Here is a 12358-nt window from a genome sequence, read left to right on the forward strand (position 1 = left end):
GAGTTCACATTCCTTTCTTCTTTTGCCCTCTCCTGCTCCTGGAACCCTCTTACCTCTCTCCCCACCACTGTCTCTCTCTCTCTCTCTCTCTCTCTCTCTCTCTCTCTCTCTCTCTCTCTCTCTCTCACACACACACACACACACACACACACACACACCAGCTTCCATGCAGTAGGGAGCAGAGTTCTCAGAAATTAGCTTTCAGAGGAAACATGGATGTAGTGAAAAAAGGATGCTGACACTAGGTGGCAAGATTAAATTAGGATTCGCACTGGCCCAGCCCTGTGGTGATGCAGCGAGTCCTCGAAAAGTCCCCAGAGGGCGGCCACGCTGGGACTGCCACCGTCATGGGGGCACAGGAGGTTTTGAAGTCTCCATTTGTTCTGAACCAAACCGTAGGGGGTTCTGGTGGGGTCCAAGCCTGCCTTTCTCACCTCAGCCTTAAACATTACATGCACATTACTTTTGATTAATTCTTTGCTTCTCTGGCATCAGTGGAAAACCTAAAATCTGTCCTGAAGGTATTTGGGAGCCTGTTGCCTAACAGCTGGAGGGATGGCCATGAATGACTTCAACTGATTACTTGGTATTTGAGAATTTTCCCTCTTCCCGTGCATCATATGGTACACTGTGATCTCAACATCTGCCTCAATGAAAGTCACACTTTGCCAGGACAGTGCACGTTCCCACTAACAAGGCAGCTGTAGCACACCTAGAGCAAGGCCCTTGTGGCCAGGCGCCCTGGGGCTGTGCCGCCATCAAAGTGACATGTACTCCAACGCTGACACCGCTCGTCCTGGATGAAGCTGCCCTAGGTGTTGGGGGGAGGCGGGAATGAAGGAGGAGCAGATAGGGGTGGGAGAGAGACCTCGAAGTGCGCCCAGCACGAAGCTGGATGCCGGAGTAGGAGTCCATGCCCCACCTTAACTCTGCATTGCGCCCGCAAGCATAAGAGCAATTTAGATAGCTCATTGTGTGATAACGTGTGTTCTCGGCCCTCCCAATAAACTCATTTCCCTTAAAAAAAAAAAAGAAAACAAAAGTTCTAGTGTCTGATGGACGTGTAAACCCTAATAAGGTGATGGTCGTGCGAAGGTTGCGGGTTGAGGCGGCCAGGCTAGAGGGTCTTTAGAACATGTGCCGGACATTGTTGCAGAGGCCGCGGCGCGCGCGGAGGGGAGCTCTTTCTCTCCGCATTGTGCGGGGAGCAGGTGCGGTCTGCATTACCATACAGCTGAGCGCACAAAGAGCCACTGATTCAGCCTCGCACAATAACAGACTGCCTTAATGACAGCCACGCGAACGACACACACCAAACTCACTTTTTACCAAGCAGAGGGAGGCCGAGGGGGGAAGACACAGGAGAAAGGGGCCGGAGACCCAGGAAAGGTGTCGGAGGCCGAGAATAGCACCCGGAAGGGTGCGTGTGTGTTTTTGGGGCGGGGGGGGGGGCGGTGGTTTAAGGCGTCAGGATCCCGGGCGCTAGCCGGACCCCGCCCCCCAGCGGCCGCCGACCAGCGCGGGGACACCCCGAGCTCGCGGCAACAGGGTCCCCGGGGGCGCCGCGCTCGCCCCTGTGTTCCCAGACGCAGAGTCGCCGTCCTTGCCCGGAGACGTCTGGGTGTCAGACCTTCCCAAACTTCCCGAAACTGCCGCTGCCCTCTCGCCACTCTCTGCCCGCCGCTCGCGCCTGCCCCCTCCCTCTCGTGCCCGGTCCCCCGCCCCGGAGACTCCTCCTTAGGAAGAGGCTGCCCGGGAGAAGGGGCGGCCCACCGGGAACTGGGCCTCCGACTTCGCCCCCGCCGCCAGGCCCCGGCCGCGGCGCGCAACAGGGACGAAGGCGGGCGCCGCGGCGACCGGAGAGTTCCCGAGGCCGGACGCGGCCTCACCCGCCGGGTGGCTCTCGGCAGGGCAGGGGCGCAGCGCCACCCCCGCGGGTCCCGGGGCCTCTGCGAGCCTGTGGCCGGGAGGGCAGCGCCGGGGAGCCCGGGCGGCGGCACCAGCCTCGGGCGCAGAGGGGATTCTTGCGGTGGACGTTTTGCAGGAATGTAAATGAGTGCGTTTCGTGCGGTGGGGGGCTGGGGGCGGGGGCAGGGGAGGGCCGGGGGCGGGGAGGGTGGGGGCGGGGAGGAGGGTTGCACATTTTACAGCTCACTGACCATTTGGCGATCCATTGAGAGGAGGGTTTGGAAAAGTGGCTCCTTTGTGACAGCTCTCGCCAGATTGGGGGGCTGCTCATTTGCATCTCATTAGCCATGCGGGCGGCCGGCGGGATATAAGGCGGCGGCGCGGGGCGAGCCGGAGCCCCTGCGCGCCCGCGGAGCCCCGGCCGGCGCCGCACCGGACGCACAGCCTGGCGCGCAGCCTCCGCCGGGACCCGGTCCGGGACCCCGGGTGTTGACCTGGATGGCACTGGCTGGGTCCCTGGGAAAAACTCGGGTCCAGGGCGCTCCCCGGACCGTGGCCGCCGAGTGAGCCGGCCGGGCCGCACCCGCGGGCGCTCCGCCGGCGCCGGATTACCGCCTCGCGCGTGGGATTTCCAGACCCCGGCTCGCTAATCGGACTCGCGGGGAGCCCTGCAGCTCGTTGGGAATTGGGCTGAATAGCTGGACGCTTTCTCTCCTTTTTTTCTTTCTTTCTTCCCTTTTTTTTTTTTTTTTTCTGCGAAGAATCTTGAGACAAAACCAGGAAGCAGACGACCCCTACCTACTCGTGGATTGGAAGAAAGAGGGGAAAACCGAAAGTTGCCGCGCCAGAAGCAATCTCTCCGGGGAGCCCTTTTTTTTTTTTCCTCGCGCATCCCCGGAGCCGCAGTCGCCTCCGCAGGGAGGATCTAAGGAACCTCGGCCTCCGAAAGAGCCGGAGACCGACGCTTGAGGAAAGAAGTCCGGATAATCCCAGCCCGAGGCAAAGCGGCGGCGCTTTCCTGCCCGCGCTCCTGGAGACACGTTCCTCCCCGAGCACTCCCTGGCGATTTCGGAAGAGAAGGGGGACGCGAGGAGAGCGAGCGCGGCCGGCGGTGCACCATGGGCCGGCGGTGCGCCCTGGCCCTCGCCGTGCTCTCGGCCCTTCTGTGCCAGGTAAGTTGCCAGGCGGGGTCCTAAGGGCCGCGCCGTCAGGTAGGCTGTCAGCGGGGCTCTCCGGCTCCCTGTGGCGCCAGGTGGGGGGACCCGGGGCGCGGGCCGCGCGGGGGGCAGGGCCCGGGGCAGGACGTGGCCGGGCGGGCTCCCCGCGCCCGGAGCCCCACGCCCTAGCCTCGCCCGCAGGTCTGGAGCTCCGGGGTGTTCGAGCTGAAGCTGCAGGAGTTCGTCAACAAGAAGGGGCTGCTGGGGAACCGCAACTGCTGCCGCGGGGGCGCGGGGCCGCCGCCGTGCGCCTGCAGGACTTTCTTCCGCGTGTGCCTCAAGCACTACCAGGCCAGCGTGTCCCCCGAGCCTCCCTGCACCTACGGCAGCGCCGTCACGCCGGTGCTGGGTGTCGACTCCTTCAGCCTCCCGGACGGCACGGGCGCGGACCCCGCCTTCAGCAACCCCATCCGCTTCCCCTTTGGCTTCACCTGGCCGGTGAGCGCCGCACCTGCGGGCGCGGGGCGGGCGGGGCGGGCGGCAGGTGGGCAGGTGGGCGCCGCGGTCCGCGGGGGCCTGGGGCATTGACTCCACGCCCGGGTGATCTGCAGGCGGCGGCGGCGGCGGCGTGGGGGGGGGAGTGTGGGAGGTGACAGCCGAGGTAGAGTGAGGCAGAGAGGCTGAGGACCCAGGACATTTCCGTATCCGGTCTCTGCCCCTAGCCCCCAAGTTGAACGGGCCCCTTCACTTGGGAAAGTTCTAGTTCCCCAGCTCGTGGACCGGCTAGTTGTTCAGTCGCCCTCGCAGCCTGACAGCCCCCAGCCCCCTCTGCTTGGCTCCTTCACCAGAAGACTCCAGACAAGCCCCTCCAACCCCGCCTGCTCCGCGCAATCGTTTTTCCTTTTTTCTTTTCTTTTTTTTTTTTTTTTTTTACCGCGATATCCTGTATTAACAGGATGAAAACACACGTCAGGAAACCACTCTTTAAAATGTTCTTCCATTTCCTTAAGGAAAGTGAAATCAGACAAGAGATGTACAGAGACCCTCCCCACGACACACTGCACACAGATCTGCGACGACTTGGTTGTCCCGAAAGCTTTGATTCTTTTTTAAACATTTCTGGTTTATCTTCTGTCTCTTCCCCCTTCCTCCAGGGAACCTTCTCTCTGATCATTGAAGCTCTCCACACTGATTCTCCTGATGACCTCGCAACAGGTAAAAACAAACCAAAAAACTCCCAAACTGTGCAAACTGCGTCTCCGGTTATTATGTGTTTGAGTTCACATCTCCCCAGAAACAAACGTCTGCGTCTTTCATTCTGCAAGTTGCTCTGGAAGGTTGAGGAGAAGGGTCTTCAGCCTCCTTGCCCAGCATCCTTTCCACCTCCCTCACTCCCCAAGCCTCTGGGTTCCCAGTCAGAGCCAACAGACCGTCCTCTTCCTGCAGAGAACCCGGAAAGACTCATCAGCCGCCTGGCCACGCAGAGGCACCTGACGGTGGGCGAGGAGTGGTCCCAGGACCTGCACAGCAGCGGCCGCACAGACCTCAAGTATTCCTACCGGTTTGTGTGTGACGAACACTACTTTGGGGAGGGCTGCTCCGTCTTCTGCCGCCCCCGCGACGACGCCTTCGGCCACTTCACCTGCGGGGAGAGAGGGGAGAAAGTCTGCAACCCTGGCTGGAAAGGCCAGTACTGCACTGAGCGTGAGTCCCTCCGGGAGGCCGCTACTCCCTCGGTCTACCCCTCCCCGGGCCTGCGCTCCCCGGCGGTGGGGACATAGTCTCTGAGCTGCTGGCATCTTGGGACCTTAGCCCCGGAGAGATGTTCTGGTGGGGAAACCTGGGGCCGGGGAGCCAGAGAGATTTGCTGAGACCTCACGGTTAGCCAGTGGCAGGTGGGGGTCAACTTAGACGTTTTAACTTCCGCTATGGGAAGCTGCCTTTCTTAATCAGGGAGGATTTTGGACACAGGGCCAGGGGTCAGGAAGTAAGCCTGAGGGAAGGGAGGGAGGAAGGAAGGGAGGAACAGAGAGGAGGCTGTGTGCAGGGCCTGCTTTTACCAAAGGAGTTCTCTTCGCCCAGACAGCTTCTCATTGAAAAGTGCTTCATTTTCTCTCCGGAGTTGGTGTGCTCAGCCTGTTTAAAAACATTCCACTGTTCGTGACATTTTCACTCGCAGGGTCTATGGACGTGGGTGGGTGTGTTTTGAGGCCTGGGCCTGTCAACCCTGCTTGGGGAGGGCTCTGCTTGTCCTGCTTGTGGGATGCTCACATAGCACCCTGCCTGGGAGGGGGGACATGCCTTTACAAGAGTGACTTAGGCCCTGCCCGCCCGTAGTTCTGTATTCTGCAGGCAGGCAGGGCAGCTGCACAGGTGCAGGGGGAGTAGGAGGGTTGTGCGGACCGGCTGGCTCCTGGGCCTGGTTCAGCTGGACCCCAGTCGCCTCACTGCCACCTCGCACTCTAGGTGTCAGGTGGGGTGGGTCCTAGAGCTCCCCAGAAACCCCAGGGAACTTTCCTTCTGCCGCTGAGCCTGGGACCCTTCTCTGGCAGGACAGAACCTCTCGCTGGGAGGTGCAGTTTCTCAGTTTTGATTTGCGCCTACCTGCAGCGTCATGGTCGCTCGGCCTGCTCAGCTTTCCACAGCTCCTTTGAGCTCGTCTTGGCCTGAGCTGGCTCTGTTGTCTTTAAAACTTGTGGGGCGGCTTGTTAATGAGTTTCATAACCAGGAGAAGGAAGCCAGCTAGAAACCTCAGCCTCCAGCCTCCCCACCCCCTCCGGGACCTCTGGCCGGCCTGCCGCCTCCCTCCTGGCTACCCTCCCTCTCCTTCACCGTGGGGTTGCCATAAACTTAAACTTTTTTTCTTCTTATTCAAACACTGGAGTCTCTCCCCGCCCCCAGCTCGCGCGTGCCATCGATTAGATCTCTCCGGGGATAGGCGGCTGGGACGCACGCCTGTGCCCATTGGTGGAAAGGGTGCACGTGTGTGTGTGTGTGTGTGTGTGTGTGGTGCACACGCTGGGGTGTGTGTGAGGGGTGGGGGCGCGGGGGGCGAGGGGGAGGCCGGTATTGTTGCACTGGGGCAGCTGCGGGGAGAGAACAGACAATAGAGCAGCTGTCTGGCCCTGGTACTCTGCATACCAGCTGTCCACCCTTATCTACACACACACTTTCTGGGTATTAAGAGGTGGAGCTTTGTGCATAGAATTGGGAAGTGGGGGAGGAGGAGGGGGAAGGACTTCTGACCCTCTCTTAGAAGAAAAGGGGCCGGGTGGGGGTGGGCTTCCGCGCTCTTTTGTCCTGGAGCCGCTGTGTTAAGAAGAATGCTCCTCCTGGGCTGAGTGAAGTCCGCGGTGGTTACCGGGCAGGACGGTCGATGCCCGGGGCTCGGCGAGGCTCTGTGGTGGAGCTGGGCGCGGTCTGTAGCCCTGTTGTGCTGGGGGCCACTCTGGTGGGCTTGACCCTGTGCCTTTTCTCCTTGCAGCCATCTGCTTGCCGGGGTGCGATGAGCAGCATGGGTTTTGTGACAAGCCCGGGGAATGCAAGTAAGTTTGCAAAAGTTGCTCTTTTCTTTTTCTTGCTGTCCTTTTACACCTAGTGTATTAGTAAAGCATCTCTAGATGCTCTTTTGAAAACCTCAGGTAAGATTAGCTGGTTGGAGGGAGCTGTTTTTCTGTGTTTCTACTAAATAAATACATGGACGGGCATAGGGTCAAGGGTTGTCATCCATCTAAGCTCCTCGATGGTTGTGGAACTTACAGATGGAGATTTAAAAAGAATTGGCACAGAAGAGGAGAGAGTTTAGTTGGTTCTCAAACTTCGCAACATGTTAGAATTACCTAGAGATGCTGCCCTGGTTGGCCCTTGTACCCAGAGTCAGACGCTCTTGACGTGGGACGAAGGCGTCCATGTGGTTTAAAGCTCCTGAGGACGGTCCAGTGTCCTGCCTCATTTGAGAACCAGCGGTGTTGATGCTGTTGGAAGCCAGTCTCTCATGAGTGGGAAAGGTGTTGCTAGGAACCCGGTAGCGTCAGTGTCCACTGACTCTGTCCTCTCCTCTAAGGTGCAGAGTGGGCTGGCAGGGCCGGTACTGTGACCAGTGCATTCGGTACCCCGGCTGTCTCCACGGCACCTGCCAGCAGCCCTGGCAATGCAACTGCCAGGAAGGCTGGGGGGGCCTTTTCTGCAACCAGGGTAAGCCTCCCGTCCCCCACCAGGCAGCCTGTCTTCCCTGGCTCTGTCACGGGGCAGTACAGTCTCCCGAATTTAACCCTGGGCCTCCCTTCTCCTCCTCTTCCTGTCTCCACTCTCACAGACCTGAACTACTGCACACACCATAAGCCCTGCAAGAATGGGGCCACTTGCACCAACACGGGCCAGGGAAGCTACACTTGCTCTTGCCGGCCTGGGTACACAGGGGCCAACTGCGAGACGGAGGTGGACGAGTGCAGTGCCAGCCCCTGCAGAAATGGAGGGAGCTGCACGGTGAGTCTGGCCACCGTGGGCTCTCCTGCTGAACCGGGAACCCTGGTTTGAGACAGACCGTGTGGGTCCCTCGCAACGACGTAGGAAAGCTTTCTTCATCTTCTCCATTACTCAGGACCTCGAGAACAGCTACTCCTGCACCTGCCCGCCTGGCTTCTACGGCAGGATCTGCGAGCTGAGTGCCATGGTGTGTGCCGACGGCCCCTGCTTCAACGGGGGACGGTGCTCGGACAACCCCAAGGGAGGGTACACCTGCCGCTGCCCTGGGGGCTTCTCTGGCTTTAACTGTGAGAAGAAAATGGATTCCTGCAGTTCCTCACCCTGTTCCAATGGTAAGGGGGCCGCCTGACCCATCCGAGACTTTGTCCAGAGGTCCACACTGGTGAGAACGTGTCAGAAGCGCATGAGTTTAGTTTCAGGCTGAGTTCATCGCTTTGTGAGTTGCCTTGAGTTTCAGAAGCCCTTTTGTCTGAACAGTGAGAAACTGTTCATAGCAATCTTATCCTCGAGTCTGGAAGCACCCAGGGAGCGAGGAAGGCAGGCAGGAGCGTTCCTTCTCCGCAGGGCCTGGCTCAGGTGGAGGTGCAATGACTTGCTCGCGGTCCTGCGGCACCTCGGGTGCCCGAGACTCCGAACGTCAGCGGGTCAGCCCCAGCGCCAGCCCAGCCACTGCGCTTTTGGAGGGAAGCCCAGCTCTGCTCTGTCACCAAGCAGAGCCGTCTGCTGCCGAGGATGTGTGGTCTCCACGAGTGGGTGGGATGCCCTAAGCAAACTCACAGAGGGGGGAAGCTGGGCCCCAGACAGGCTGGACCATTCTGGAAGCTTCTGGAGCTTCTGCGTTGGGTGTGATAATCAATGGAGAGGAATCAGCTTGCTTTGCTCTCCATATTCTGTACAGAAGGTGTGGCAGTCTTGGGGTCAAGCTCTTTCTCCTGTTTGTTTCCAGCCACTGAACCAATAGAGCGGTGGATGCTTCATGTTTAGAGGGGAAGAATAGGGAGGTTTAGCAGGCTTGGCTCTGGAAGGACAAAGACCAAACCCCAGCCTCCTCCCTCCCTTCCTTTCTTCTTTTCTCTTTCTTTCTGTTTCAAGTCTTACTTGTCACTAACTGTGTAACTGTGGGCAAGCACGTCATCCTCTTTAAGCCTTGGTTTCCTCATCTGTAAACTGGGTCCTTTGTTGGCTTGCTGTGAAGGTGAATGCAGCACTGCAGGCAAAGCGTTTTGCACGGTGCATGTCAGGAGGTATTAGCCTGTATTTTTTATGTAATTTATGGAGCTCGACCAGAAGTCCCACCCCGGCCCTCGCCGTGGGCTCGTGTTTGATGTATGTTGTCTTAAGCGGTGGCCTCTGTCCGGTCTGCCCCTGCGTCTCTGCTCTGGTGTGTGACGCAGCGGCCGGGGCAGCACGTGCTTCAGGGCATTTTCTGGGTGACAAGCCGCTGCCCTTGTCCGTGTCCCAGGTGCACAGTGCGTAGACCTTGGCGATGCTTACGTCTGCCGCTGCCAGGCCGGCTTCTCTGGGAGGCATTGTGATGACAACCTGGACGACTGTGCCTCTTCCCCGTGTGCCAACGGCGGCACCTGCCGGGACGGCGCGAATGAGTATTCCTGCACCTGCCCCCCCGGGTACACGGGCAGGAACTGCAGCGCCCCCGTCAGCAGGTGTGAGCACGCGCCCTGCCACAACGGGGCCACCTGCCACGAGCGGGCCCTCCGCTACCTGTGCGAGTGCGCCCGAGGCTACGGGGGCCCCAACTGCCAGTTCCTGCTGCCCCCGGGCCCCGTGGTGGTGGACCTCACCGAGCAGTACGCGGAGGGCCAAGCCGGCCCGTTCCCCTGGGTGGCCGTCGGCGCGGGCGTGGTCCTCGTCCTCACGCTGCTCCTGGGCTGCGCCGCCGCCGTGGTCTGCGTTCGGCTGAGGCTGCAGAAGCGCCGGCCGCCCGCCGACCCCTGCCCGGCGGAGGCGGAGACCATGAATAACCTGGCCAACCGCCAGCGGGAGAAGGACATCTCTGTCAGCGTCATCGGGGCCACGCAGATCAAGAACACCAACAAGAAGGTGGACCTCCACACGGAGCCCGGCACCGAGAAGAACAGCCTCAAGGCTTGCGACCCCGCCGTGGGCTATAAGCTGCTGCAGGGCCTCAAGGGTGCCGCTGCCACCGGGGAGCCCCCCAGCAAGCGTGATGCCAAGTGCCAGCCCCAGGGCTCTGCGGGGGAGGAGAAGAGCGCCCCGACCCTCCGGGGGTGCGTGCTGTGGGCCAGAGGGGACGGGCGGGGAGGCCAGCTGGGGAGGGGGCCCGACCCTCGGAGGGTGCCTCGGGCCAGGCTGGGCAGGGCAGGGGGACCAGCTGGCTGTGTTCCTCTGGGCTCTGGCCATTGTCCTGTTCAGAAACGTTTCCTCGTGTTGACTGTGGTTCCCTTTCATCTCCCTTCTAGTGGAGAAGCAGCTGAAAGAAAAAGGCCGGACTCTGTGTACTCCACTTCGAAAGACACAAAGTACCAGTCGGTGTACGTCATATCCGAGGAGAAGGACGAGTGTGTCATCGCAACTGAGGTCAGTGCGCGGCCGCCCGACCCACCCCGGCCTGGCCGGGTCGGGCCTGGGCCTCTGACCGGCGCTAACCTCCCCGCTGCCTCGTGGCCCCTCTAGGTGTAAAGCGGAGGTGAGGTGGCGAATTCCCGTTTCTCTTGGAATGCGTGACCCTCCAAGGATATGTCCCCGACGATGCTGCTGAGAGGAGCGGAGCTGCTCGTGACCTGCTGCTGGGAAGCCGGGCCCGCGTCCCGCGAGGGCCGGCCGGCCGGCGCTCCGGGCGCCTGCCGCACTGCCTTTTAGGACGTTTCCATTGCACTATGGACAGTTGCTTTTAAAAGATATATATTTAAATGAATGGACTTGATCACTACGTAAGAAGCACGCACTGCTTGAAGTGTATATTTTGGATTCTTATGAGCCAGTCTTTTCTTGAATTAGAATCACAAACACTGCCTTTATTGTCCTTTTTGATACTAAAATGTGTTTTTTCTAGGTGGAAAAAAATGTGCGTTATTTTTTGGATTTGTAAAAATATTTTTCATGATATCTGTAAAGCTTGAGTATTTTGTGATGTTCATTTTTATAATTTAAATTTTTGGTAAATATGTACAAAGGCACTTCGGGTCTATGTGACTATATTTTTTTGTATATAAATGTATTTATGGAATATTGTGCAAATGTTATTTGAGTTTTTTTTTTTTACTGTTTTGTTAATGAAGAAATTCCTTTTTAAAATATTTTTCCAAAATAAATATTATGAACGACATCCAGAGGTGTACTTACTCACCCCTCGTCAGAGCAGACTTTCACTCACACTCGTCCGAGGCCGTGAGGACAGAAACGGCCTCTGCTTTTCTGGTTCTCAGGTCTTTGCATAGTTCCGTTGGATTGATGAAAAGCAACTTTCCTCGCTCCTCTGCCCACCTCAAAGAACCCTCCAAGGGTCGCCATCAGGACAAGGAAGGGGCAGGTGTAGTGTTGCTGGTCGCTTGGTTCCCTGCGCATCCCCTGGGATGCATCCAGGGAAACCTGAGGGCACAGACACCCGCGCCTCACGTCTGGTCAGTGCTGAGAAGCCTCGGAGCTGGTCACCTTCCGTCTGAGCCTTATTTTTATCAGGACTGGAACAAAGCCTCATTTTGGATTAAATACCCACGAAGCACTTTAATGTTGCCATGACAAAGGCTTTCGGTCCTAGAATAATACTCATTCATTGGTTTGTGGGTTTATTTCTAGCTAATTCAAAAGAGTTAGTTGCCTCCTAATTCAACCACAGTTGCCATGGGACAGACAACAGCAATGATAAAAACACTCTTCTTGAGTGGTTGCTACCGGCCAGGCCGCGCCTCCACGTGAATTATCTCATTAATCCTCCGAGATAGTAGCTTTGTTACTCCCATTTTATAGCTGAGGAGACTGAGGCTTGGGGAGGTGAAGGTACTTGCTTGGGGTTGGTAAGTGGCAAAGTCAGCATTCAAATCTGGGCAGTCTGGCTCCAGACCCTGGTTTGATCATTATCTGTCAGAAACTCAGCTTCTTATTGAGAACAAGACAGGGATTTAACAGACCCCATCACTGGTGCCATTCAGTGGTTCCAAAGGATCCGTGCAGATGGTCAGCTCTCGAAGACAAGTTACTGTTGGGGAAAAGTGGTTTATTCCTGGGGTCAGAGGGGAACAGGCAGAGGGCTTAACTAATTAGAGGGAAGAGGTTGCCTTTGTCCCAGTGACTGTGATGAATTTATTCCGTTGGTCGTTATTGTACAGTCAGAAATTCTGGACTCTTCTTGCGGAGGAAACACAAAGCAAGTTGTGTGTTAACCGGTCCTCATGCCCATCCTCGTGTGTGTAAAGGATGGAGATGCATGTGCAGTGGACTGGAGACCGAGAAAACAACATCAGGGGCCAGACGGCCCCCAGGAGCCACCCGGCTGGGGCTCCTGCATCTGAAACACAACCCCACCCATTCCCCACCCCTCTGGCTTGTTATTTTGGAATAACTGCTCACGGGCAGAAACTCCAGTGGAGAGATTGCATCCACGGAAAGAAGTCAGTGTCAGGGCCAAGTGCGGCTGAGGGAGATTCAGGCTTCTAACCCTCCTCCACACTCAAACTGTCCCCTGCTGACTTTAAGGGTTAGCAGCATATTCTAGAATAACTGAGGGTGTCACCAAGGTTTCTTTCAAGAGTCTACAGGATCTGGTGACAGAGTGGGGTGAACTCAATCCAGTTTACGCTTGTTAACCTGGAGTCATTCATAGCTCCCTC

At 58.0% G+C, this 12358-nt stretch overlaps 1 protein-coding gene across 3 annotated transcripts; it reads left to right on the forward strand.

Moving 5' to 3' along the window:
* The first annotated feature begins 1584 nt into the window (after positions 1–1584).
* Positions 1585–10649, forward strand: DLL1 (delta like canonical Notch ligand 1). Of its 3 annotated transcripts, none has more exons than XM_068551369.1 (12): positions 1585–2056; positions 2670–3080; positions 3267–3563; positions 4220–4280; positions 4512–4769; positions 6550–6610; positions 7129–7259; positions 7381–7550; positions 7666–7882; positions 9013–9799; positions 9992–10109; positions 10206–10649. In XM_068551369.1, the coding sequence occupies exons 2-12, from the start codon at positions 3027–3029 to the stop codon at positions 10209–10211; spliced, it is 2160 nt and encodes a 719-aa protein (XP_068407470.1). In that variant the 5' UTR covers positions 1585–2056; positions 2670–3026; the 3' UTR covers positions 10212–10649. The 3 variants fall into 3 exon arrangements, with proteins under 3 accessions (XP_068407470.1, XP_068407471.1, XP_068407472.1); XM_068551370.1 differs by having other exon boundaries at positions 1585–2048; XM_068551371.1 differs by lacking the exon at positions 1585–2056 and having other exon boundaries at positions 2161–3080.
* Positions 10650–12358: the final 1709 nt, after the last annotated feature.

Source organism: Eschrichtius robustus, chromosome 9, assembly GCF_028021215.1.
Source record: "Eschrichtius robustus isolate mEscRob2 chromosome 9, mEscRob2.pri, whole genome shotgun sequence".
NCBI lineage: Eukaryota > Metazoa > Chordata > Mammalia > Artiodactyla > Eschrichtiidae > Eschrichtius > Eschrichtius robustus.